Source organism: Gallus gallus, chromosome 10, assembly GCF_016699485.2.
Source record: "Gallus gallus isolate bGalGal1 chromosome 10, bGalGal1.mat.broiler.GRCg7b, whole genome shotgun sequence".
NCBI lineage: Eukaryota > Metazoa > Chordata > Aves > Galliformes > Phasianidae > Gallus > Gallus gallus.
In genome coordinates, this window is record NC_052541.1 from 10482392 (window position 1) to 10509257 (window position 26866).

Sequence of the window (26866 nt, forward strand, 5' to 3'; positions counted from 1 at the left end):
AAAGAGCAAAGTCTTTGTGTGGAAATACAAAATGGAGGAAATATACCCCAAACTATCAGATGTACTTTAAATAGTAAGAATGGAGACTACACACAGAAGTTGTCTAATACAGTAAACAAGACTGAGGTCTATACAAGCCCTGTTTCTGTTACTCTATAAAGACTTATGCAAAAATATCTTAAATTCTCTGTCTCTTTGGTAGGAGAACACATAGACTACTGTGGTTACGCCGTGCTCCCTATGGCTATAGAACAGGATATCTTGATTGCAGTAGAACCTGTAAAGACTGAAGTTGTGCAATTGGCCAATATAAATTCTTCGTACTTGTAAGTAATTGCTTTGTTTATTCACTATTCTTTATGAACCTCTTTATGCAAGTGTATCATAGGTGAACTTTTCACAGTTCTGACAAACTTAGATTGCAATATGGAGTTTAATTGTGTACATGGAATGATACAATCAAATGGAATCCAATTCTATCAACGCTGTACATATTAGTTTAGAGCAATACGTTCACTGCTCCTGTCTCCCACTCATTTTCAATCACACTGGAAGTGCAACCCTCTCCTCTGTTAGCTCATCTTTCTTGATGTAACCTTCTCTACTGGCAGCAGTTCAGTTTCTCCTGGGGAAGGGAGTGAAATGTTTTGTAATCAATTACTGCATATATAAGCTAACACTCCCTTGCTCTGGAGAACCTGGGGCTGTATTTTCACAACACGAGGGCTTTAGCAATGATCCTGGAGCAAAGACACTGTATTCCCTCTTCCATTTCTTCCACATCTGCTTGTACACAGAATCATCGAATAATTTAGGTTTTATGGGCCCTTTGGAGATCAGCTGGTCCAATCTGTGGCTGACTGAAAAGTTACAGCAGGTAGTTCAGAGCACTGCTAATTTAAGTTTTGAATATCTCCAAAGGTAGAAACTCCATAAACTCTTTGAGCATCCTGTTCTTCAGTTTGGATGCCCTTGTTATGAAGAGTATTTTCATGTCTAATTGTATTTTTTTCTTGCTGCAGTTTGTCTGTTACATCATTTCTCCATATATGTCTGAGAAGAGTTTGGTTTTATCTTCTGTGGAGCCATGTGATGGGTGGTCAAAGACACAAATTAGGTTATCCAGTATAATTTGTTTTTGCGGACTGAATAAAACCAGCTGTCCTCACCTCTTTTTATAACTGATGTGCTACAGTACATTTGTAACCACCATGATGGCCTTATGCTCTACAATTTACCAGTGTCTTCCTCTTATTGGGAAGCCCCCGAACTGGAGAGAGTATTCCAGATATGTGCTCACAAGTACTGAACATATGGAAATATTCCTGCCATTCCTTTCAGTTCTAGCTGCATTTTTCAACCTCCTTCTTTTTAAATGAACTGATATTTGTGTGGTTGCTTGATAGTTCAGATCGGGTCATTCATCCACATGAAATTTCATGGGCATTTTGCAAAAATCAAATCAGCACCGGCTTCATTGGTTTAAGCCAATAGCAAATGACTCCTTGAAAGCGTATGGCAGCACAGGGACAGGAGCACAGTGCCAAGAGTGGCAAATAGTTAAGTATATATTCCTGCTTAAAGCTCAAATCTTATAAAAATATGTTCTGAGCTGCCTCTTGCAAGTCAAGCAGTTAAAAGGAATTTTCACTTCCATACAATGTATAAATATTCAAATACTTTACCCTCACTTTGTGGAGTATATTTTCACAATATGATTGGGCTGAATTAAGAGTTTGCCACTCCCAAGTGGGAATGCCCTGGCTTTGTTTATTTTATCCCTAATTTCTTTGTCTACACTTCCAACATTGATACACCCTCTGCCTTTTACCAGGTGTAGTACTTGTCTGACCTTAGGATAAAGTGCACTACTCACCCATTTTTTTTGCCTGGCTAATTTTCTGTCATTTTAGTGAGTTGAATTGTAATGCACTCACACAAAAAGTTAACCCAGGGCTAACACATCTAGAATTACAGCCTTTGTATTCAAATTGTCTGCACGGTCACTATTTTTATATATCTGCTTTTGTTTCAGTTTGAAATCATACATTTTAAACCATAAGCCAAGAAGAGGTTTCAGAATATGGCATTATGCATTCTCTCTTTTGTTGAGACACTGTTGCTTAAAAACAAAGTGAAAACATGCCCATAATTTCATAACAAATATTTTTCAACACTTGTAATGTTACATCATATAACAAAATTGTTGACAGGGTATCTTTTCCCCAGACTGTTGCACTGGCATAAACCTGTGGTGAATACCTTCCACTGACGAGGACCAACCATAAGCCTCTGTAAAATCACTGTTATCTATTTCATTCTTGTTTTTGTACTAGTAAAATGTGTAACACTTCTGTAGCCCTCATTCACTCCCATAGCTCGTGTTAACTTTAGGAAAAACAAAGCACTGTTGTGTTTGTTTTTTGTCATGAAGCATCCCAACTGATCAAATTATTGTTAAATATTATTTAGATTAAAATGCTATTCAAAAGTTAAAGACTTTTGAAATTCTGGGTACCTTCCTTTCACACAGCATCTTTTTAATTGAGAAATACACGTACAAAATGCTTTCAGAAGTATCAAAGCGTGATAATTATCCGTGAGTATCCGTCTCATAGCGTGACCTGAGAATCTTCTTTAACAGGTCAGATAAACGAAAAAATCTACAAAACATTGAGGGTCTGTGAGAAAATGCCAAATTGGTCTTCAGTAGTAAGGATTAATTACTTATCAAGGAAGGAAGAACACATCACTCACATGTTTTTTTCACATTACTTAAAAAAACGATCTCTTCTAATTATGCAGACCAATTAAATGTTTCTATCTAGCACTGGAGGAGGGGATCCCCATGGAAAACAAGGTGTGGAATAAACCATATCAGAATATTTTTACCTTAATGGTAAATTTTGCTTACTTTTTTTCTTTTTTTTACCAAGTGCTTATGTCAAGCTGCCTACCTGCCAGTATGAGGATAAAAGGTGGGATTGAAGATTTACTGATTTAAGATAAAGCTTGGACATTTAGGAATGAGTTTTTATAACAAATTGAATGTGATAACAAAAAAATAGACTTAAGCATTCTGGGGACTTGGCCAGTTCCACATCCTGTGTTTGTATGAATTATGTGCATGTGAAACGTGCCAAATTCAAAGCCAACTTTCCTTTCTTTTTCTGTGTGAGAAGATTTCAGAAATATGCAAAATGCATTTTAAGATGTCATTATTTTAATTTATCTAGAGAACCAGCAGCTATATCCCATTGTATATGTCTTTTTTTTTTTTTTCATTTAGGCTTAACTTTGTCTGATTGTATAAAAATAATTATGTCGATAAAATATTTTACAACTCTTTTTCAAGGAAAAGAGGACTTAAAATTCATTTTCTTTTAATCACTCCTACACATTGTTTTCCATCATCTTTGCTTTTTAAAAATAACCATTACTGTGTAAAACAAGCATAAGCAAGCATAGGATTATTTTATTCTTCATGAATTTTGACAATCATATTTTACTGTACTTTGTTTCTTTCATTTTGTTTAAAAGCTATAAGAAAAACAGTATTTCTTTTTTAATTATCTGGAAGACTGTTCCAAACACATGAATCAAAACTGGAAGAATTTACAGCTGTTCTTGAACTTTACTTGTATTGTAATCTTAACACTCATTTTCAGATCTTTCCTATTACATTGCAATCACCAATAATTTGCACTTATCTTTGTACAACTCTTCAGTGCTGCACTGTTGATGAAGTCCTGTAAGTGGCACTATTCTGAACCATTCCGATTGAAAAAGAGCAACTTATTAAACTGTACAGCAATCTCTGATAGCTTTGTACCATACTGAATATTGAAATTGAATATATAAGCAGCAAAGTGGTCACTCTAAGTTGATACTTGAAGTGTAAGATCTGTAGGTTGTATGCTGGCAATACATAGCTAGCATTAGACTGTACGTTTACATGAACACAAAAATTGCAGCCTGCCAGGTGTGCATAATTTTTTTTAGCTTTTTCTGACATTCTCAGTGCCTTTACTTTTTCTCTGTTGGACATCTGCTGCACTGGCTTCAGGTAGATACAGTTATTGGGTGTTTGACAATATAGACTTGTAAACAGTCTGCCTTTTGTGATGATTAATGCACGTATCTCCAAGGCTTCTGCACATCACTCCATGTACATTTCCAGAGAACCTATCTGTAGCATTGGTTCCTTTAGAGACATTCAAGTTTACCATCTTAACACTTTCATTATTTCAAAATTCAGTAGGAAAACCATTATCAGCATTATCCTGGAGATAGATAAAAAATCCTGGAAATGGATAAACTATTATTTTAATTAAATCCTGTAACATACATAATAGAATTTTGCAGCACTATGCCTGTTTTAGTGACCTGTCATTCAAAGCAAATGAAGATGAATTCCTGAGCAGGGATCACAAGAAAGCCTGAAGAATATTTATCTCTATTCTAGGATTGACAGAAGTGATTACTTAGATTTATATTTCTCAAAGAGATTCAAGAGCACTTATACAAATGTGATGGACGGCATGCTGCCTTGACTAAGGGTGCTAAGGGCAATTTTCTGAATTTATGTCAAAAATGTGTATATATTAAGGAAAATTTTATACTTTTATCTAAAATACACTTTAGAACTGACTAGTGAAGATCAGTATGAAAAACCCAATATTCTACTGAAACAAATGATTAACATAGAAATGCTTTTGTGCATCAGCAGGTGGCAGTAATAAGCCATGTTTTTTTCACTCGAAAGGTACTGACAAGTTAAAGCCACAAGGTTTTTCTGTTTTTGCAGGGATTTCAGTACTAGTGTCAATAACATTCAGATTAACAAAAGCAAACCTCAGTGGCATAACTACTTCTTGTGTGGACTGAAGGGTATTCAGGTAAGCCAAATTCATTTAACTTATGAAATTAACACAGAAGTAAAATATGAAAAGCATATCTATTCACCTTCAACATACTTCCTTGCATTCTCTCTTTATTTTAATATACGATTATTTGAAGAGGAGATATGAGTGGTTTTGTTTTAAAATACTGCAGAATGCTGTATTCATATTTATTACATACGTTATGGTAACAAATAGTTACTTATTTAGTAAAGTCATGAATCAAGATGGCATTTCTATATTTTAGAGTAAAGAAGAATGTTTCCCAGTGGAATCACGTAATTAAAGTTTGCTTTTGAAAGGTTCAGAGGCTTCAAAGGTCATATTTTAGTCCTTTTTCTCCCATGGAAACATTTTAAAAAATGCAATTAATTTCCATTAATGTTGGAAACCTACAACTCATGCTCAGCAACTGAGTGAAGCTGACTCATGCAGTAGGCAAAAGAAATCATAAAAGTAAATAAACTGCATACTGAAGGAATAATCCAGTAAGAATCATTACTTATTCAAGACTTACGGTGAGGAATCTGAACGGGAATTTCAAAATTTCCTAAGTGAGTTAAGTGTACAGCTATGCAGGAAACGGCATGCGTACGGTAAAGGCTGGAACGGTGAACAGACAGACATTTTCCTGTCTGCTCACTTGAGCTTTATCTTCTCCTCTGTGAGCTAGCCTGTCTCCAGACTGGCTTGAAGACTGAACTGCTTGTGAAACCAACTGCTAATCGTCAGTATTGTCCTGGGAGGCAGCCTGAACTCAGAACTGGGACTTCTTAGAAATCTCACCTGTCTTTTGCAGGTGATTCATGGCCCTTTGAGTTAAAAAAAACAGTAACTTCTCAACCTAGTGTCAGTCCAGTGACTTTTCTGGAGGGGCAGATGGGATAAACAGTGATGACAAGGTCAGGTCTCCACAGCCAGCTCAAATTATGGAAAAATGTGCTTTTGAAACTTGCCTCTAGGTGGGCCATCTGAGTTACCCCACAGGATGGTCCAATAGATAAGCACTGCAAACAGCCAAAAAAGCCTGCATCAGACCTGGCACTTATACCTTCAGAAGAAGGTATTTGGACCAAATCACTTTATTGTTATCCACAGCTCCTAAATAGATCCCCCCACCATGTTTAGCACGTCCCTGCCCCCCATAAATTACTTATGTTTGCAGTAACATGAGTATTCTCCATTTTGTAATATGCATTTAAATTGCATTGACTCTAGAGGTAGAGATACAGATTAAGTTTCTTTGCAGTTTATCTTTTCTTGTATTAAGGCTAGCATGACCAATTGACTTGTTTTGCAGTCTGCTACTGAGATTTGTTTCCTAAGGACAAACTTTTATACTTGAAGGTTAATTTGCAAAGCAGGTTTTCAGACTCTAGTGCTGGCAGAAAACGAGCACAAATGTTACAGACTTAAGAAACGCTGAAATACAAGTATTTAGAGGGTCCGGCGGGATAATCTGTTTATATTAAGTTGAACATGCTATCCTTTTGGGACAGAACTATTGCAGAACTTGGCAAAGTCCATTTTCATTTTTGAGACTGAAGTACGTTTTCTATTTAAACATTGCGTGATAAGTTTGCAAGCCTGATTCACATTCAAGACAGTCCAGAAACTGTGGATCAGTTTCTGGTTACTCAAGCATTTTTTCTGTTTTTGAACAAGCCTGTCTAGTGTTCTTCATGAAGGGCAGAAGTAGTATTTCAGGTATGAATTCCCTTCTGTGTGTAGAAAGGGATATTTTAATCTGAAGCGATAGCAGAAAACATTAAAGGCCGTGCTTTGTGTTTTCTGATCTCTACCTTTGGTATTTATGGTTGAAGTTATTTCAGGAGAGATCTTTTGAAGGTGGGCATTTCTGTATGGAAACACAGCTGTTTCTCTGATCACTGACAGTATTTTTCTGGTTATTATAACATAGTTTATCAACATATAAATCTGTATCAGAATGTATCTATTCACATTTCCCCTATATATATTCAAATATTTTTTGTATGTATTTTGCATGTTTTCTTCTAAGTAACAAGAGTGAAATTTTAGAGTTATGGTAAATTAAAAAAAAAAAAAAGTAACTGATGAGTAATTAAAAAATATGTGCACAAGGATTTATGACTTCTCTGCTAACTGTATCATCTGTGATAATTTATCATGTATGTAAAAATATTTCACTATTTATTCTAGAAATAGCACGACAGATACTATCACTGCTGGTTCCTTGCAAAGCATACCATCTTTCAAGTACCACTGTGGTTTTCTCAGTGCCAGTACCATGGGTAACTCAGGAGATAGGAGTATTTGGCTTTGAACTCAGGTAAATGGCTACTGGTTCCTGATGAGCATGATGTGGCTCTCTAATACCACATGCCTGCATTAGAAGTAAGGCAGGAAGTGGACTTTACGCACTTTGAGATGCATAAAGTGAGGAGCTGAGGAGAAAAGGACAAAAGTAGAGGTAATCTCTGGTACTGTGCTGTAAAAGCCACCCACGAAGCTTGGTAAATTCTAGGACATTTAGCCCACCCTGAATTCTACTTGGGGTACAGTTCTGTCAGCCCATACATGTTTGAGCACAGGAATTGCAGACATACCTTTGGCTGAAGCCCTACCATTGGCTTTGTTCTTGAAGAATAGAATGAAAATTTTGCTTTATTTTGAAGATACCAGAAGCAGGTCCTTGGTTCCAGCAACTTAGCAGTAAGATTCTCTTTCTAAGTATCGGATAATTGCAAGCCTGAGCCTGTCTGTACTTGAAACTGAGATTGTTTATTTTTTCATTGTTAGGAACATTTTGGTCTTAATAACCCAACTGGAATGAATTGTCTGCTAGATGGAACCATCCCTCCAAGTTCTGGTCTTTCTAGCTCCAGTGCTTTGGTGTGCTGTGCAGGACTCGTGACCCTAAAAGCTAATGGAAAAACCCTCTCTAAGGTAATTTACTGTAAAACACAAGAGTGTCAGCAGTAAAATTCTACTTAAAATTAAATATTGTTAATGCCTGTAAACATTAAAAACACGATGCAATTGTTTTTGCAAAGAGTTGTTGGATATAAACTTAAGATATTGCACAATTGAGCAAACATCTTTGGCCAAATTTTGGCAGGATTTGAATTTGGCAAGAAAACAGGCTTACATTAAAGCTGAAAAAGGAGCATTATTGTAAGCCTGTGTTTTGGCCAACCATCAGGTCCATGCCTGGACCAGATGTGCTATCTGCAGGCCAGGACTGAGGATATATGTGCTAGAGGATGTGGACCACACCCCCGAGGCCTTTACCCTCTCCCTGAATGACTTTTCATGGCTCTAACAGCACAGCATCTGTTGGAGGCCTGTGGAACAGCCTTTTTTTTTTTCTTCTTTTTTTTTTCTTTTTTTTTTTTTGATAAATTATATAATCAGCACAAAGTAGAGGTAAAATTCTTCCATCTGATTCTCCTTATTCTTTTCACAGTTTTTTTGGAATGAACATGCTTATAATCCAAAATGTATTCCTCACTTTTTTAAACAAACATTAGTCTAAAAACAAACCCCAAGTATGTGACCTGTTACCAATACAAGTGCTAGCAGAATTTGGCTCATGTCATAAAAATTTCGGAGGAGTCATGGTCCTTGAAAGTGCTGTATGGGAATGAAGTTCTCTCCAGTAAAAATGTCTGGTTAAGTGAAACTAGGATCTTAAATTAGAACATTGTCAGGAAGAGAAAAGAACAGATCTAAATATGACTGTTATGCATATTTTTGCCTATTGTCTAAGTAAGTCAGAAATTCCCAAATTATGGTACGAAGCCAACTTAAAGTGGTACATGATGATGGCAGCTGTTAACCGTGCTTGTGTACAAGCACTTATCTAAGCCATAAGGTAAACAGTTTCACACAGAAAGTTTTTTCTTATCAGTTGTGGCTGGCTTCTCTGTGTGGTTGTAGCTCCAATAACCTGCTCAGTGTTAAGTTCTCCAACTCACACTGCACAGCTCAACGTGGGTGCTTCAGGAAAGTATCGAGTAGGGCTAAGGCAGCATGAAGCAGGGATCATAAGGTGGGGTGGCTTTCCAAGAAGCAGAATGTGGCCACAGTCACTGTCACCTCGCTTGGTGTTGGTGCTATGTATGGTCAAAAGGTAAGTAAGGGATTAGACGTTTAGCAAAGGCTGTAGTTTGTGAGGTGAGACACAGTGCAACGGTAGGTGAAGATATGCAACTGGGGATCCCAGTTTGATGGGTGAGAGGTTTGCAGGAAGAGGGTTGGAGGTGACAGATGTGCTTCTTTTATACATGTGTACCTGGCCTGCCAAGAAGCTTCTGCTTTTGCATAAGTGGTCACATCACAGGTCAGCAGCATCTCTGCTGGTGGTAACCAGATGATCTAAGCTTGGGAACTCCTGATCAAAGTCACTGGAGAGCATGTGTTCTGAGAGAAACTGGGTATCTGCAAAGTCCATAAAGCTGAGGTTAGAAAGCCCAACTTTTACTATGTAGTAGAGATCTGTAACTGGAAAACCAGAAGCCAGGTTTCATTATTCCAAGAAATATTGCAGAGCTTTCTTCAGAGAATAAATGATACAGTGTGTATCTTGAGCTGAATTTACCCAAGGCCTGTGAGTACTCAGCAGAATTATGTCAGACTTGTTCTAAAAAAAAAGGTGCAAAACTCTCTTCAGCATTTTTATAGAAACTTGCAGAGGAACAAAAGGGAGACTGAGACTACACTTAGTGTCTTTCCTTTTCCTCATGTGTCCCAAAATCTCTTTTGCTTGCTGGTTGAAAAAGGTGCTATACAAGAGGCACAATCCCACATTTTTGCCAGGAACTCCTGCTGTCTGCAGCCAAATATTTTGCACCTGTGATGAAAAAGAGAGCAATTCATCTACAATTGAGGATTCCCAGTAGTCAGCGTAGGAGCAGTCAAGAACATATCCAAGGTTTTGTGTGCTTAGGTAGACATAGAAGGAGATTCCACCACCTCTCTGGGCAGCGTGTTCCAGTGCTCCATCACCCTTACTGTAAAGAAGTTCTTCCGCATGTCTGTATGGAACTTCCTATGTTCAGAACTGCACTGTATAAGGCAGTGCTTGTGGGAGTATAAATGAGAGCAGCCTAGGCCTGTCAGCCCTCAGAAGCATAAAATGTGCTCTGGTGACTTCTACGGTTCCTACTGCATCCTGTGCTGGTGTCAAAGGCAACCTGTGCAGGATCCAGGAATGCTGTCTGTGTATTGGCTGGGAGCTCCCCGTGGCAGCGGACTTCTTAGCTGATCAGAATTGAGGGCATTCCAGAAACCAAATCAGGCCCTTGCAATTTTAAGGCTCTGGATATTTGTTTGCTTATTTTTATGGAAGAAATAATCACTTTACCTCTGCCCCTCACCTTTATTTTCAGATACTTATATTTTCAAAAGTTGTAAATAATAGTATTTGTAAGTAACAACATTTGGGCATTGGGGTGTATTGTCTTAGTAGTTTTATGAGAGAAGATTGGCTTTTTGCCCCTCATTAGTCTGATGAACTTTGCAAAATCTTAATACTATGGTCCACAGCAGCACGACATAGAACTTTTGGCTTTGGAATCAAATTTGGCTGAATGGTAGTGCTTCTGTAGCCAAAAGTATGAAAAATTGACCTTTTACTGAATGGAAAATTTATCTGTTTTGCTTCTATGAAACTATTTTTATTAGAATATTTGAGTTATGTGCTCTCTTCCCTGATAAATGTAAGATTTAAATAGCAGCTGCAGAGTAAAAGTTGTTGAAATTTAGAGATTTTATGAGATAACACTTTCAGTGTGAAGTCTGGGCCTAGGAGATTAAGAGGCCTGAAAAAAACCAAACCCCAACACGAAAAATATTGTAAAAACATACTTCGAATTTCATGGTGGCTTAATTTAGAAATAGCGCTTTTTGACATGGGAAACAAAATCAGGAAAAAACACGCTCTCTAATTATTGTGTGTAGCAGTCTGCAATAGGGCATTGTTTCAGTCTGCATACAGTATTTTTTAAGAAACCCATCGCACACATACACAATAGTTTAGGGAACACACTCGTCTAAGACAATTCAGCCAGATGTGCAGCGCTAACCAGTTGCAGCAGTGCAACAGCATTCAAACAGCAAGATGGAAAATTTAGAATGCGATCTTGAAAAAGAATCCATTTTCCTTCTTCAAACAGGACACCAGTCTGAGACTGCTGGCACCACTTAAAGAATGGCAATGCTCAGTATTAGCATTTGATTTTAAAGTGATTTTTATTTTACTGTTACAAAATCAATCTTTTGTATAACTTTTCATCAGGAAAAGATACTTTTTGTAAAGGAAATAGAATAATGCTCTAAGTTGTCCCGGCTTTGTGTTTCATGGTAGGAACTAATGAGTACAGAAAATCATTTAGTACTTTTGAATAATTAGATTTACTTGAAAGATGTGATGATAGCGTTGCTGTCCAAATGTTAAATCTTGTGGTCCTAAGTTCTCTGCAGGCACCCTAATATTTCTTTTCTGTTGCTCAAGCCTGGGCAGCTATGCACATACTGATTGCAAAAAATACATCAAAACTAAATAAGGTTTATTAAATTTAATGTAAAACGTTGAGTATAGGAAGTTAACTAGTTGGAGTGTGGGATTTTCAAAATACTCAACATGGACGTGTATTTAAACAGCTAGTTAGATTACCTGGTAATGTCATTGATTTCAGTGGGAGAAGAATGGCCATCAGCTCTGTCTTGTTTCTGAAACCTGTGTACAATAAAGGAAGGATACAATAATTTTTCTGATGCCCAATAAGGCTTTAATATCTATGTATTTAACAAGAAAATCTCTGAATATTCATATCAAGAGTGTGACTTTGAAGTCAATAATGTGTGCTGGTAATTCTGATTAGGATCATTTTATAATGTTGCTGCACCAAAAATGTTTGATAAATCCCTACTGAGGTTATTTCTATAAGAAACTCAATTTGCTTACACAGAAAATGGTACCTAGCTGCTGTATTTCAAAGCACTGGTAATGCTGATAAATGCTAAAGATCTATTCTCCCTATGGACTTAAAAATCAGGGTTCTTTGTTAAATTTGACTCTGTGTGTTTGTAATCAAGGGGAAACAGAGTACTTCATAACAGTGGTAATCAAAGGCCGTAATCTCTCATCAACCAAATTGATAATCTTTTATTTGAGCATGTTAGAGGGCAGACAAAGTCAAACGAAGATTGCTGTGGTTATGAGGACGTTCAGATGCTATCTGACAAATACTTTCCTATTTCTGAAAAAAAGTATGCACAATTACCTTGGAAAACATATATGAACTTTAGCTAATTGGGATTTTGTATGCGAACTGGAAGCAGATGGTAACTTCTAGCAGGCTATTCCTAGTCAAGACCAGATATTAAAAGTAAGGACATTCCTGGTAGTAGAAATAACCTCAGAATTGGAACATCATTCTATAATAAATGAAACAGTGCCGTATATTTCAGAAGGTATTTTCATGCATATATATACAAATAAAACATGCAAAGACTGAAAAAAATATCATATCTCACTTGACTTTAAATATGCCTTAAGTGACAAAGAATGTTTCCTTACATTGAAATGGTGTTCATTACACCATTAGCAGAATGACTTTTCAGATGAAGCCAGACAAAATATTAATCAATGTGCATTGGAGAGCCATTACTGTATTGCCACAGAGAAACCAAATGTACATACAGGAGTTTTGGCTCAATAGATACTGAAATATCAAATTAGTTAAATTTGCTCGCTGAATTGATTTTTTTGGTGACTGAAAATGTCAGTCTAAAAACAACTCTCAAATGTGTTTTCTTCATAGAGCTTCCCTTCATGAATTGTAAACTTTGTAACAGGAAGAAAATTGGTCTTTCATTTTAAAGATTAGCAATCACGATTCCTGTCTTGTTACATATAGAAAATGTAGCATGTTTAACTGTGGCTGGAGTGAACTTACCAAAATCACTGAGGTAGATGTAATTTAATACTATCATTTTATAGAGAAGGCTGCTTTATTTTGGTTGCTGTCATTCTGGGTTTGTATATATCAAGTTTCTGTGTAATGTAGGATAAGCTGTTCCAAAAAAGTACTAAGCAACACTAATTCTGTTTTACTAACAAATATTTGCCTGTCTCCTACTCACTAATTGTCTTACTCTTTTAAGGGGTTTAATCTTACACAAGTTTACTTCTTTAAAGGTCTGTGTGAGATTGAAAGGGATTGATCACTCGTATGGAACATATTGACAGTGACAGTTATATAGGGACAAATTCTGTCACAGTTTACATACTGTCCAGACCCATTGCACTGAGTGAAAATCAGATCAGTTGGCCCTTGGCCTCTTTGGGAGCAAGGGGACTATTAAAGTTGAAACTCCCTTATCTGTTCTCAGATAATTCTTTAGGAGGATTCTATTTTTAGGAAAATGGTTGTAAGTGAATTTTATTAATTTTTATTACACATTTTATACCTGAACAGCGTTTAGGCATTCGTAGTCATTATTAATAGCATCAAACTGAAACAAACTAAACTAAATTACGGGGTAGCAGAGAATCAAGCAAGCTGTATTGGGTGGTTTGTAAGTTATCACACAGCTGGATGGTCAAACATAATACAATGTTGGATCGTGCCTGGAAATAGTCAGAAAAATACTCTTTATCAGTTCTTCAGCATTTTTGAAATACTCAGTTGAAAATTAAAACCTGAATGTTAGGTGTTTCATACTGAAAAGTAAACATGCGGAGAAAAATACACACTAGTGAAAAGTATCATTTTACTGACAATCCACTTTTCCCATTAGAAAAACAAAGAAACTAACATAATGCAGAGCTATTGGTGAGTTCTTATTACAAGTAATCTCTCTGTCTAGAGTAACTACACATAAGGCAACTAATAGTAAAAAATCATAACCCTTCTTTGTCAGACTAAGTTATATCCCCACTAATATGATTTCCTAGATAGACTTTCTGCGTGCTGGATAGGAAATCTTGTGGCTCAAAGATAAAACAGGTTTAAGTGGTAGTAATTTCTTTCCTTGTAACCCAAGATTGACTTGCTCCTTATCAGGGAGAACCTTAAATTGTTTCAAACAAAAAGCAGAGGTAGGTAGTAGAGCTCTTAGATCAAAGGCTAGCCTAGGCCTGCACATGGGAGCCAGTTGCCTGATAGACAAACTTGTAACTGCTGCCTCCTGCAATAGGATACATTCTGAGCATAATTTAGAATTAAGCTTCTGAAAAGAATGAAGAAGGGAACGGCCTGAGAAAGATACGTTTTATATATTGTTAGTTTTCACTTTTTCCAAAGGCTCCGACTGAAGTTGTCTAAAACCTAACAGTTCAGTTTTGAAACTCTTGAGAGACAGCAGCTTCCTTAAATAGATTATTGCTTTAAATATATCTTAATGCTTAGTGGCTTATCGGGCAAGTGAGTGTAAAGTATGCACTGTGACTCTACTCTGACTGTTGTTGCTTTTTATTGTTTTAGTTAAGCATATTCTCATTTAATGTGCTGCATCTTTTATGTTGGATAAGCAGCAGAAATGTTAAGCTTAGTACCTCATGTAACTCACTGATACTAAACATTCCCCACTCACACAGCCAATCTGGCATATGTACTTGCCAACAGATAGAAAAGTACTGCTTGTGTTTGTGTGTATCATATTGGGTCTGGCTTCAAAAGTTGCAATATTTCGTGTTTCCTTACAGATCAGCAGGGAGATTGCAAAATCACTACCAGCTACTACTGCTGCCATGTTCTGCTCATCCCTTCTCACGTGTTCAGACCAACTGTACAAAACAGCTCGATATTTAAGTGCGCACAGCAGGTATAGGCAAAGGGACTTTGCACAGTAGTGACTGACATGGTCACAAGCTCAGTGAAAGAGGTGCAGTAATAGTACTGCACTGGCTGAGGCTGCATAATCGCTCGTTTGCCACATAAAAATTGCAAAGGTGCAGTGAAATTTTGTCTCAGATAGTTTTAGGAAAACTGGAAGTCTGCCTCTGTTCTTTCTTAGAAACCAAGATAATAAACCTGAAAAAAAGTTGAGGGAAAAGCCACGTGGATGATTACAGGTACAGAATGACCTCAATAAAAGCAAGCTAGAAATCTTTGAAAGATTGTGCTTTAAAAAGAGGTGAGAGGAGTCCATAAAATGATTAACGCAACTGATGTAGTGGATAGGAACCAATTGTTCATTGTCTCTCACACTGTAAGAGCCAGAGTTCAAATGAAGCTAGCCAGGAGCATGTTCAGCATCGACAAAAGGAGATGCTTCTTTACCTGAGTTGAGGAAGTCTGGATGTTCCACATGGGAAAACTTTGGATGGGTTAGAGCAGAGTCTGGACAAGTTCATAAATAAGAAATCCATCACTGTTACTGAGAGTACAGATCTCACGTTCAGCTCAGGAAGCTGTTTATCAAAAAATCAGGCACTGGGGAAATGTCTTCTACACTTGGCCTTTGCTCAATACCAAGAGCCCACTTTCAGATACAAAATACTGAACTAGATGTGGATTTGCTCTGATCCACTGTGGGTTTTTTTATGTTAACATATGCTATATTTGTCTATATTTTTATCCTCAAACAAGGTTTTAAATTAATTTTAGCTAACTGGAAACCTGCTACTAACTCAGGAGCATTATGTTATACTTCTTGGCCAGTGTTAGGGTTTGGGAGGGAAATAGGAAAGGTACGTTAAATATATTGCTTTGCTTGTTAAATAGTGTAGGTGACAGCTTGGGATTTATTGTCTACATGATATATATTATTCACAAATGAAGTTCTGGTCTAGCCTGTCTTGTTACAACAACTTTCCTGGGAGAATAATAAATCCAGAGGGCAGTAGCATATGGATCCCAGAACAGTTGGGACAAGGAATTTTTGATTCATCTGATGAATTAAGTCATTTGTTTTTAGTTGCAATGCTGCTATTCAGACCCAACTGTACTTTGATTTCAGTATCTTTTTATTTCACTTTTCATTACTGTCACCTTTAAAAGATTTGAAGCCCAACCAGCAGACGTTTCCCTGATATCGTATTCTTTAGAGAAATAAGCTGCAATACTGGAAGTAGGGAGGCTTTTGAATTCTTATTTCAGCTTTGTGACTGATTCACAGGACTTTGAATATATCATGTAAATATCTGTACTGTGTCTAAATTGAAGATAACAGGAATTATAGGAATGCTTTTAAGGTAAAGTATGTAAAATTCTATGAAGGCTTAAATTAGGATTTATTAGTGTTTTTGAAATAGTGCTTGAGGGATGGGAAGATCATGCTCGTGAGTCGTAGGTGCACAGAACTATTTATATTTTGTGGTTAGCAGAAATTGACCTCACATATAGAAGATACATGAGATGGAAGTATAGTATGCGTGCAGATGGGGTTTAATCTTTCAATAGTATTCCTTGTAGTACCTCATGAAGAAGAAATGTCTGCTTTTCCCTAGCTCTACAAGAACAACTGATCAGGACCTATTCCTGCTACAGCAGAATTCAATAGGAACTGAATTGTTTATTTTATATGCGTTGTGGTTGTTCTGTTAGCCCTAATGGGGAGTGGCTGCTGCCTCTGAACTACTGCCTGGCAGATGGTGCTGTGGTGTAGCCTGGGGTGAGTTCCCCCAGACCTGACTGTGAGAATGCCGAGTTAACTCTGCAGGAGCTGTGGTACAACCAGGGGAAAGAAGGTCATGCACGCCTAGCTACTGTTCAGACATACACTTGGGATCTTGTCAAACTGTGCAGTGAAATCTGGGATCTGAGAAACTCTGTATTTTTACAGGTGAGACCTACCTGTAGTGAGAGATGAATAACAGAGGATTGAAACAGCCCTGCTAAGGTTTGGGTTTTGCGAGTTGAATAGAAACGAGGCATTGCTCTGAGACAGGCACAAGCTAGTTCCCCTCACTGCAAGGTTCTGGCACTTTTCTTCCTTAGAGCAGTTTTATGTGGATGCCTTAAGTCAGAGAACTCAAGTACCAAGATATACTCTTTTTTTTCTTTCCTTTTTTTTCTTTTTTTTTTTTTTTTCAGTTTCTAGGAATGATCAAATGTATTTATTAGAATCCCAAGTAGTAATTGCTAATTACCAAGAAAGGGAAGATACTCCTCATTTTATTGAGGAAATGGAGCCATGATGAATTAAAGGGACTTTCCCTGAATTGCAGGAAACTTGATGTGGAGCTAGAAATTGAGCCCAGACTTCCTGAGGTTCAGTTCACTGTTTTAGGCCATCCTTTTTCCAAGTATCCAGTATGTACACAAGACTCTCCAATTTAATCTTCCTATTAGCTTCCAGTGCTACAATTCAGTTCCTCTGAACTTTGCCCTTTCATTCATTTTAGCAAAAAGGCAAACATTTGGCCATTTGTTTCAATAGTGAGTAGAAGCTGTTTTATATACAGATGACGCTTTCCCCTCCATTCACATGCTTCTCATCCTAGTATTAGAAGGCCTGCCTGTGTCAGCAAGGGCCTGTTTAAATTAGAAACCAAATCATGTTTCAGGGATGCCTTGGGCTGTCTTGTGGAGAGGGTTCTTCTCAACCCTTGCCAGTTACTACTTGGTGGTCCTGCCAATCCTTGCTGAGTTTCAAAACAAAAGTTGCTCAAGCTCAAACAGCACTGTTAGCCCAGCGTACGCAGCTGGATGGCTGGTGAGCTGGGACAGAGCAAGGCCCAGTGCTTAACCAGGCACAGCCCACCAGGCCATGTAAAGGGACAGGGGAGTGGCACTGTCCTAATTGTTTTCATTCCTCCTCTGTGAGACTTCTCCTGATATTTATTTAATAAACCCAGGCTCATAAAGTTTAAATGATTTGAGCAATCAAGTGGTAGCCAGTTTGGGTTTGCATATGGAGATGACATGCAGCCAGGCTAAGTGAAGGCTGAAACGCTCCATTTCTGACTTCTGCAAAAGCAGCTGTGCCCAAGAGTGGAATATACGGTGACAGTGCTTTAGGAGATGTAGTTCAGGCCAGGTTTGCAAAGCCACACCTCCTATTTAATTGTACATCACCAGTATGCTGGTATGGTCTTTTTCAGCCACCGTGGAGAAGTTTCTGTTGCTGCCAGTGAAAAATATTCATCAACTCAAGTTTGATGTCTCCTGCCAGTGGCTGCAAAAGTCAAGGATGTAGTAATGCTCTGTTCTCAGAGACAGGTTCTGCAGAACTGTCTGAAACATGCCTGCATTTCCATGTCCCAGCAACAGATGCTTGTAAACAGGCACTCCTTCACATGTAGGAAGGAATTCATCCAGAGACTGCTTTGTATAAAGGTTTGTTTTTTCTTTCTGTGGAATCTTGCTGAGAATTTTAGCATTAAGTGGAGAAAAAAAGCAGCATTGCATGCATTACCATTGCAGAATTATTTCCAACTTGTAATGAAGGAGGGACAAATGGTGAGAGAATGAAGAGACCTAAGGTTCAAACTGGAAATGGGACTTCTTGCTATGGATGTGGGACAAGAGAGGAAAAACAAATGCTGATGAACCTGATCTTCAATAAAAGGCACAGGGAAATTATTTTTGCTAAGTAGTAAAAAATAAAAATGTGTAATTTGTAATTAAAATGTGCTTTTGTATGTTAGAAAAAAAGGTATTATCTCTATTTCGGTTCATTTAAAAAATACACAGAGGAAAGGCAGCACAGAAAAGAGCATTTTTGCTGGTTGTACTTTCCATTCTCTCTCATTAGCGCTCTAATTCTTATGAGTGGTCCTTTACGTGTACAACATCCACATGAGGTGAACAAACCCTTTGGTCTTTTCACCTGTATAAGAGGATCTGCTTAAACAGAAACACCACCATGAGTCTCTGATGACGACTCAAACTCCCTTGAAGTTTGATTCAGAGAGAGGTAGTCTGCATAGTTTTAGCGTAATTTGTAACTATTCTTTTGATTACTTTTGCTTATCAGATTGAAGTTTATTGACCATAACTGCATTGCGATCTGAGTAAAATGGTTGTTACTGCATTTGCAGGCAGCTCAGCCTGATTGTACTGATCTAAGCACCACATTTACAACTTTGTCTGTGGTGCCATTACAGAAATTAAGTGAGCCTGCAGGAAGGCACACTGCACGTATCTCACTCTTAGCATACTGATTTACTGCCTCTGTCTGCTGCCTTTTACAGTTCTGTACTGGCTAATGTCCCTGCCTTGCTGGTTAGCTTCTTTAAGACGTGTGATACTTCATCTGTAGTGAGGAATCTGAATCTGACTTTGCCACCAGACTGAGAAACAGACTGCAACTTTATTTTAAAGTTCTTTTCTCATCTTTCCTGTGGTTACCTTGCACTTAGAAAAACAAACTGGTAGGGGTCATGGTATGGGGGTATGTGTGCTTTCCTTTTGATTTTCTCCATTCTGAAAAGTCTGTGTTCTTCAGCTATTCTCCACGGCTTCTCTGGTGTTCTGTTTTGACTTGGCCTGATGGCTGAAAGCTTTCCTGTAAATTATTACTTCTGACAGTTATGATAGTGATATTCCACACTCCCGTAGTATCCTCTGACCTGCAGGTATCAGAATGCACAAGGATTTGCCTACAATGTCACAGAAGAATGTGAATCACATATACTTACAAATTATGTCAGATAAACAATGTAAGCAGAGTACAGTATCTCAAAGGGAAATGACAAGCATCACTGATTAGAGTATTTACAGTGAGAAAGGGTTTCTGAGTTAGGTTCAATCCATAACTTCTGATTATTGAGTCAGTGCATTAAAACAGTGTAATTTGCCATAATTCTGTAAGGTAACAAGATAAGAGCACATATGGATTCAACTAATAAATCAACAAAATATTAGTTATTGGGGTGGAGGAGTGTGAGATGAATGAGGAAGGTGGGTGAGGACAGCTACTAGTGTTAAGAGTCTAAATAAAGTTACTTTGAAAAGCTGGCTGTGGTGGGTCCAGTGGAGGCTGCACAGTTGATTCTCTTTTTCTTTAAAATAAAAGGAAAAAGAGGCCATGTGACATCCTGGTTGATACCAGCTTCTACTACTCAGTGTGTGAGAATGGTCTCAGAGCTGTCATTATCTCCTTCACTTTCTCTCTAGTTCATATGCAAGCAGTGCAAAAGTATCATCATTAATGTTGGCTGAAGGTTCACATTTAATGTTTTCTTTTTCAGGTGGAACTTGCAGAAATTTGCACCAAGAGTGAACGTTACATTGGCACAGAAGGCGGAGGAATGGACCAGTCAATCTCTTTTCTGGCAGAAGAAGGAACTGTATGTGAATCTTTGTAATCTAAAGCAACAGTTTAACATTAATTATTGTAAACAACAATGTCTTCATATGTACCGAGCAGAAAGACAAGAAACTGGAATAGTTTGGCAAGCAGGATAAGCACCACTGCAAATGAAATAGGAATGATATGCATAATCTTGTGTACAATTGCATATGACAGTTTGAAGGACTAAGATGGTAAAAATTAGAAATGGAGAGGAGGAGGAAAGATGTGGGGAAAGACGCATGAGGTCCAGGTTCCACAGTATTCAGCTAATTGATCACTGAACTTAGAACACTTCCCATATAATGAAGTCTGAATGGTGGGTATGCCTTGTATTCAGTGCAAATGGGATAGTTATTACAAAAATGCTTTCTTGAAACTTTTTATAACCAAAAATTTCTAGGAAGTTTTGCCAGGTCGAGTTAGAAAGACAATGGAGATTTTTTCCCCAGTTCTGCTAATTCCAGAATTGGCTGAATTCTGTTGTAGAAGGTATTTAGCTGTCTTAAACGTGGTGACAGAAGGTGGACTAGCCACAACATGCAGGACCTGCCAAGTTATGTACGAGTGCTTGCAGTTGGTGTTCATCCACTGTTGCAGAAGGCACACAGGATTACAAGCGTTCAAACCTAAAATGTGTCAAAATACGTTTACTGAAATTAATGTAGCCTTTCGTGGGAGACCTTTACTTTGCTCATAATTCACTTAAAGTAATTTTATTATCTTTACAGATTTTGTACCTTAATGCTGTATCTTGAATGAGTTTACACAGAAAATAAGCTATTTTTGGTGTAATTAATCATGACATATTTCTTTTCAATTTCACATTACCTGTGCCTACTCTACACCTTTCCTTCAAACTTCATACTGCTCCTAGTAAACTGAAGGAAGTTGCATATTTTCCTGGCATACACACAGAGGATCATGCAAGGGGTGATTTTCCTGATGTATATTGGTGGTGGTCAACAAAACAAAGGAAAGATTAAAAAAGAAATTGTGAACCAAACAGAAAACATCTTTGCTTCAGTACAGTTGCAGATGAATGCAGTTCTGGCCACCCATCTCAAAGAAGTTATACTAGAACTAGAAAAGTTGGAACATTGGCTGAAAAATTTCAAACGTCACCTTGGAAAAACAGTGTCTTGGAGGGTGATATTTTGAAGCTCTGTAAAATACTGAATGGACAAGAGTAGGTAAATTGAGAATGCATTGTTTCTTGTAACCAAAGAACTAATAGAAACACAATGACATTAACAAGCAGCTTGTTCAAAAACAAACAAGGAAGTTGTTTTCTCAAAGCATTCATTGTTAAACTGAGAAATACCATACATTCTGGAAGACAAAAGTTTAAAAAGGGTTCAAAAAGGACCTTCTTGGATGTGCTAGTAGAGCATTGGCCTATGTGTGACTATGAAACAAAACGTGATGAATCTTCCAGTAGAACTGCCATAACCTTTCCCTTATGGGAAGCCGGAAAAATACATTAGGAAAAAAAAAAAGAGATTGCTTTATATATGCTATATTTTCTTATTCCTTGTAAGTATGCTTTTAAGGCTGCTGTCAAACACAGGAGACTGGACCAGCTCAGTGGTACATTCTGAACGTAGCAGCTCTTACAGGGTATACTGAAATGTAAGCAAGCTTGTCTGTCTTGATAGTAATTTTGTGACGTGGTCCAGAATCTCAATGGCAGGGAGTAACACAGATGCTGTACATAATGTACAAGCACAGTTGTCATTGTTAATCCAGCACTCTAGCTGCTCAAGGAACTCTCTGGGGGTGAAAAATGCCAAAACCAGTAAAGACATCTTTGCCTGCAGAGTTACAGTCTAAGTAGCGAAAGCAGGGCACGTGATTTACAACTTATCCTAATGAGAAACCAGATGTGAACGTAATCTCTTGATTACATTACATCCTGAATTATTTAATTAATGGATGCCTAGCTTATTCCATGAAAAGGTCACAGAATGCTGGGAACATCTTGCACGGCCTATGTAAAGCATCTGTGAGGCAAGACAGTCACTTATCGCAGAAGAAAGAAGATAGTAACTACTTTTTATATAGTTTTATTTCATTTCTCTGATTGTTGGTATGTAACACGATCACCATCTCCAGTCAACCCTGTGATTTCGGTAATACACTGTACCTCAGTGAACCAAATCTTTATTTAGTGGAAAAATAGAAAAATAAGGGGGAGACGGATATTGGTGGAGGGAAGGGAATGTGAAGCTGCTTGTTTCTAGTAGCACACACATTAGCTTCAGCCAGGTCTGGTACTTTTCTGTAGATCAAAGGAAAACTGTTGTCTTAAACAGGCAAGAAAAATAGGTTGGGTGGGGTTCTGTGAAATGCTGAGAAAACCCAAAGACTTAATGGAAACATTTTAAAATCCAACTACAAGGGAAGGGGTTGAAATGTATGTGCAATTCAGCCAACGAGGTTAAATCTCTTTTCTTGCTGTTTCATGTCAGTTTCCTTCATTAACTGTCCCTGGATTTCCAAGAGAAAAAACATGCAAATTTGCATTTGATTTATAGAACTAAGTGCACTGTTAGCTAGTAGTAAATTAAAACTAACCAGTCATTTTTCTTTCAATAGGCCAAGTTGATAGAGTTCCGTCCTCTGAGGGCAACTGATGTTAGACTTCCAAGCGGAGCAGCATTTGTTATTGCTAACAGTTGTGTTGAAATGAATAAAGCAGCAACTTCTCATTACAATATTAGGGTAATGGAGTGTCGTCTGGCTACAAAGGTAACGTATGGCTTATGTCAAACTCTAATGAAACCTTCATCTAAATATGTGCTTTTCTCCACTTCTGACCAATCATATCTTTACTTTAACACCTGGTTAGGTGCTATGTTAAGCAGCATTTTTCTTTCCAGCACCAGACACTTCCATCTCTGCAGAAACAACTCCTGACGAGTTTAATGGAAGTGCAAGGGCTGTGCCCTTATGTAGAAGATTATGTGATTTTAATTCTATTTAATTTATTTTGTGTTATATTTGAATGGAGGAAATATGTCTATTTTTCAGCAAAAAAATACTCTGAGTTAATGAGATAGACTGTTTCTAATTAAAGCTGAATAATGACAAATAATGGAAAGCAACCAGTGTGGTCACATGTTTACATGTATATATGGCAATAGATGTGTATTTTCGAGGATTTAGAAGACATCAAAGCTACTGGTTGGAGGCCTGGAAGTAATATTGGAAATACTGAATAGCAGCATGCATGTTAGTGTAAAATTTAAAAACAGGCTTGAATGAAAACCCAGCATTTAGGTTAAACTGCCTGTTTACAGTTTGCAGTTATCTCTAAAATATATGAAATCTGAACATGACAAATCTAAGTTCTACTTTAATTGTGGATTTTGTAGACCATACATTTGGGGTTATGAGGATGGAGGGTTTGAGTCTGTTATAAAAATACAGTGGATTTTTTATTAAGTTAAATGAGGAGTAAGCATAAAGATTCACTGCAATTATAACCCACGTGGAGTTCTGTGTTAAAGAAACAAATTTGGGTCAGACGGTGTAGATGAAAGTTTATAAAGTACAGCATGGAACTCCTTGTCACAAAACGTTTGGCCAAAATACAGGTTGGGCTCCAGAACTGAATCTAAACAAACAGATACTTTAAGCACCTGTTGGCAGAATCATTCTGTGAAAAAAAATACCATAGTTAATGTTAAATAATAATAAAAAAATGTTGAGTAGATTAAAAGCTACTGATAAAATGTAAGGTAAAATGTGATAGTTGGGATATTTTTACAGGAGGGAAATAAAACAGGAGGCTTTTAAAATGGGATTTCAACTGAAGTATGAAAAACAGCTACATTCTAGGTGTATGTTAGATACGGTAAAAATAATAGCGCCAATGAGCTCAGTTAAAGTTGTTGTCATTTCAGTTAATAAAAAGATTCCTCTGCCTTTAGAAAAATGAAGATAAAGACCTCTCCATGTGCTAGATCTCATGTAACTGATAAACATCGAATGTAGGCTAACTAGATCGTTTAGGAAGAGTTTATGTTGGAAATTATTATGCATAACACACAAAGAGTCTTTGGAGATAATGTTTTGAAAGGCAAACTGTAACAGTAAATGCATTAGGTTGGAAGACCTTTTAAAGTATTGTTCTATATGCCATTTTTTGCGAATCAAATCACAGTTTTCTAAACTGCTTCAAATTACTGAGTCTGTTTAATAAAATGATGGTAAAGAAGGATTTTATTTTTGTTACACTACTGCTAGCTATGATGCAGTCTTTAAATAGGTACCTTTAGCAGATCCACGATTTTAAGTAGACTAACAACACACACCTGTCTATTTTAAAACATATGCTACCCAGATGGAAAGTTGCACACACTACAAAAATATTTTGAGTCAGGAAAAGACTGTCTTTAGGAAGAGGTCACAGTGGGGTGAAGGAGGGCAGGTATGTAAGTGGAAGCAGGGAAGTCTTTTATGCACCACTAAGCTAACGGAAATATGAAATAACATTCTGGGCTTCACAATTGTGCCTTACAAGAAATTCTCATTGGGTTTTTTTAGGATGGGCTTTTTTTTTTTCTTCTTCCACTTTAGGCCATTCTAATATTTCTTAATTGTTTGCAGAAAGCTCTCTGTAAATAGAGATGCCAGCACCATGTATTCCTGCTGGCACTAGTGCAGAATATTTTGATATCCATCTGTCTTACAGTAAGCTCCCGAGCCTCCTAACCTGTCCTTCTCAGGTTCTGCACCATTCCCTTCCAGACAGTCGTTCATTTGCTTACTTCATTTGTTCTGGGGAGTGTCGTCTTTTTCTATTTTTGCTGTAGTCTCTCAATGTTTTCCTGTGCACCACTAAACAGTATGTTTAAAGTCAATTACGTTCCTCAGAACACTCTCAATTCTACAGGAAATTAACTTGTACTTCATATATCAGAGCACTTGTGCAGTACATACTGCAGGGTGACTGAGCTTTAATGCGTGCTCTGCAATCCCCATACTTCGCATTGTGTGGTTCACTTCAGTTTCAGCTAGAGTGGAGCCAAGAATTTCTGCGACTAGGATGCCATGTACTTAATCAGCTAATGTTTGTTAAATGTGGAAAAACACTCAGATGGTATTACAGAAATGTAAAGTATAAGAAAGGGATGTTGCTATATAAGGGTAAGCATTCTTATACTGATTCTAGTCAGGCTTTCTTTTATTTATATTTGTCCCATCATTCTCTTAGTACAGTGCTCCAGTGTGCCTGTGTTGAACAGTAAAAGACAATAATGACTATAGATGCTATATCCTGACAGTTAAGAGCCAGCTGGATGCTGTCCACATCTTTAATCTATCTAGTCAGAGATCAGCAAGAAAATATCCAATTGTGGGATCAGTATTGGGTTTACTTTTGTACGTATAATAGATGGGACTGTTCCCATCTCTGTTCTGCGTCCATTACAGTTGGAGCTGCTGCAGCTAGATATTTGTTAAAAACAAAACAAAAACATTTCTTTTCCCATAACGTTTTTTCCAACGCAGTTATAGTTGAAACTTTGTTATAAGCAACAAGAAACTTTTCCTGGCAAGCCCTGCTCATGGAGCTGAAGGGGTCAGTTTCCATTTGGAACATTCTACCTGTAAAACTCAGTGTAGTTAGCTGTTCAAAACTGCAGCATCTCCACTGAAGAATAGAAATGACAGTAGATGCAACAGAACGTGTGACAAACACTCTAACTGGATTATTTATTTTACAGGTTGAAAGATTTTGGTTGCTTTGTAGAACATTATATTATTTTTTCTAAATTCTTACTTCTGTTTAACTTCTGATAATAAAGTCCAGGGGATGCTGAATGGCAGGATTACAATTATTAGGGAAAAAATTCCATTCATTTAGTATCTTGAAATACTTTCAAATTCATAGCATAAACATACACCAACACAGGACTTACCGAATATTTAAATAAAATAACTGAAGCAATAACTGTTACTGTAACTGATCCATAAGTAAGCTAACATACGGTTACGTTGAGGCTACAGAGTTCTAGATGCTCAGTGCCTTTAAAAGTAGGCCGGAAACAATCAGTCTTTCACAAGAACATTGTCTCACCTTGATTTCTGCATTAGTCACTATACACTGCTGCTTCTTTCACTACCACTGAACACAAAACTGTTTTAAATGGCGTCGGAGTCATATGATTAGGATTTTGATTGGATTTTGTCCTGCCCTATTAAGCTTCACATAAATCTTAGCAAGTCACTAGATGGCACCAAAAGTAGTTAACTTTTACGTACCATAATAAAGCAAAACTGGAAAAGCTCCTGCAACAGTACTGCTAGAGGAGAGCAGGAGGGTGAGGATCTATAGCAGATAGCTGGGCAGTAGATCTGCTTAAACAACTACCTCATGCTCCAACTTCAGACAAAGCAATGTAGATACTTTTCAGGCATGTATGTGAATCCCCTGATATTTTTAATACAGGAAGTTACACATGTGCTAAATTGCTTTGCTGGACTGAGACCTAAATGATTTCAAACCAATCTTACTCAAACCCACTGTTTATTGAAATGAATAACAAGACACACTGGGTGAAGTTTGGGCTCTGTTGATGAGAAGTTTTAACATGGGTTTGACTGGAAAAAGGATTCCATCCTCGGATGTTGCTGCAATGCTTTAAACTCTCTGCAAACATTCAGCCTGATCTGGTACACACAGAAGCCTAAATGTCAATTAAAATGGTGAAGAATTAGAGGCAGTGAAT

The 26866-nt window shown here is 37.4% G+C and overlaps 2 protein-coding genes across 4 annotated transcripts in view; one reads left to right on the forward strand and one right to left on the reverse strand.

Annotated features, from left to right (window-relative positions):
- GALK2 (galactokinase 2) overlaps positions 1-26866 on the forward strand; it is a 48558-nt gene that overhangs the window by 3324 nt on the left and 18368 nt on the right. For 2 of the 3 annotated variants that reach the window (NM_001030557.2, XM_040706395.2), the window contains exons 3-7: positions 203-326; positions 4808-4898; positions 7683-7829; positions 20029-20127; positions 22728-22880. In NM_001030557.2, the coding sequence (NP_001025728.2) occupies positions 203-326; positions 4808-4898; positions 7683-7829; positions 20029-20127; positions 22728-22880 (614 nt within the window). The remainder of the gene's footprint in view (positions 1-202; positions 327-4807; positions 4899-7682; positions 7830-20028; positions 20128-22727; positions 22881-26866) is intronic. The other variant, XM_040706394.2, reaches the window with a different exon arrangement.
- The window catches only part of FAM227B (family with sequence similarity 227 member B), a 121586-nt gene continuing 98177 nt past the window's right edge, over positions 3458-26866 (reverse strand). Inside the window, exons 11-12 of the transcript XR_005862516.1 lie at positions 11560-11622; positions 3458-9323 (exon numbers count right to left, since the gene is read on the reverse strand). The gene's annotated coding sequence lies outside the window, so the exon portion shown is untranslated. The remainder of the gene's footprint in view (positions 9324-11559; positions 11623-26866) is intronic.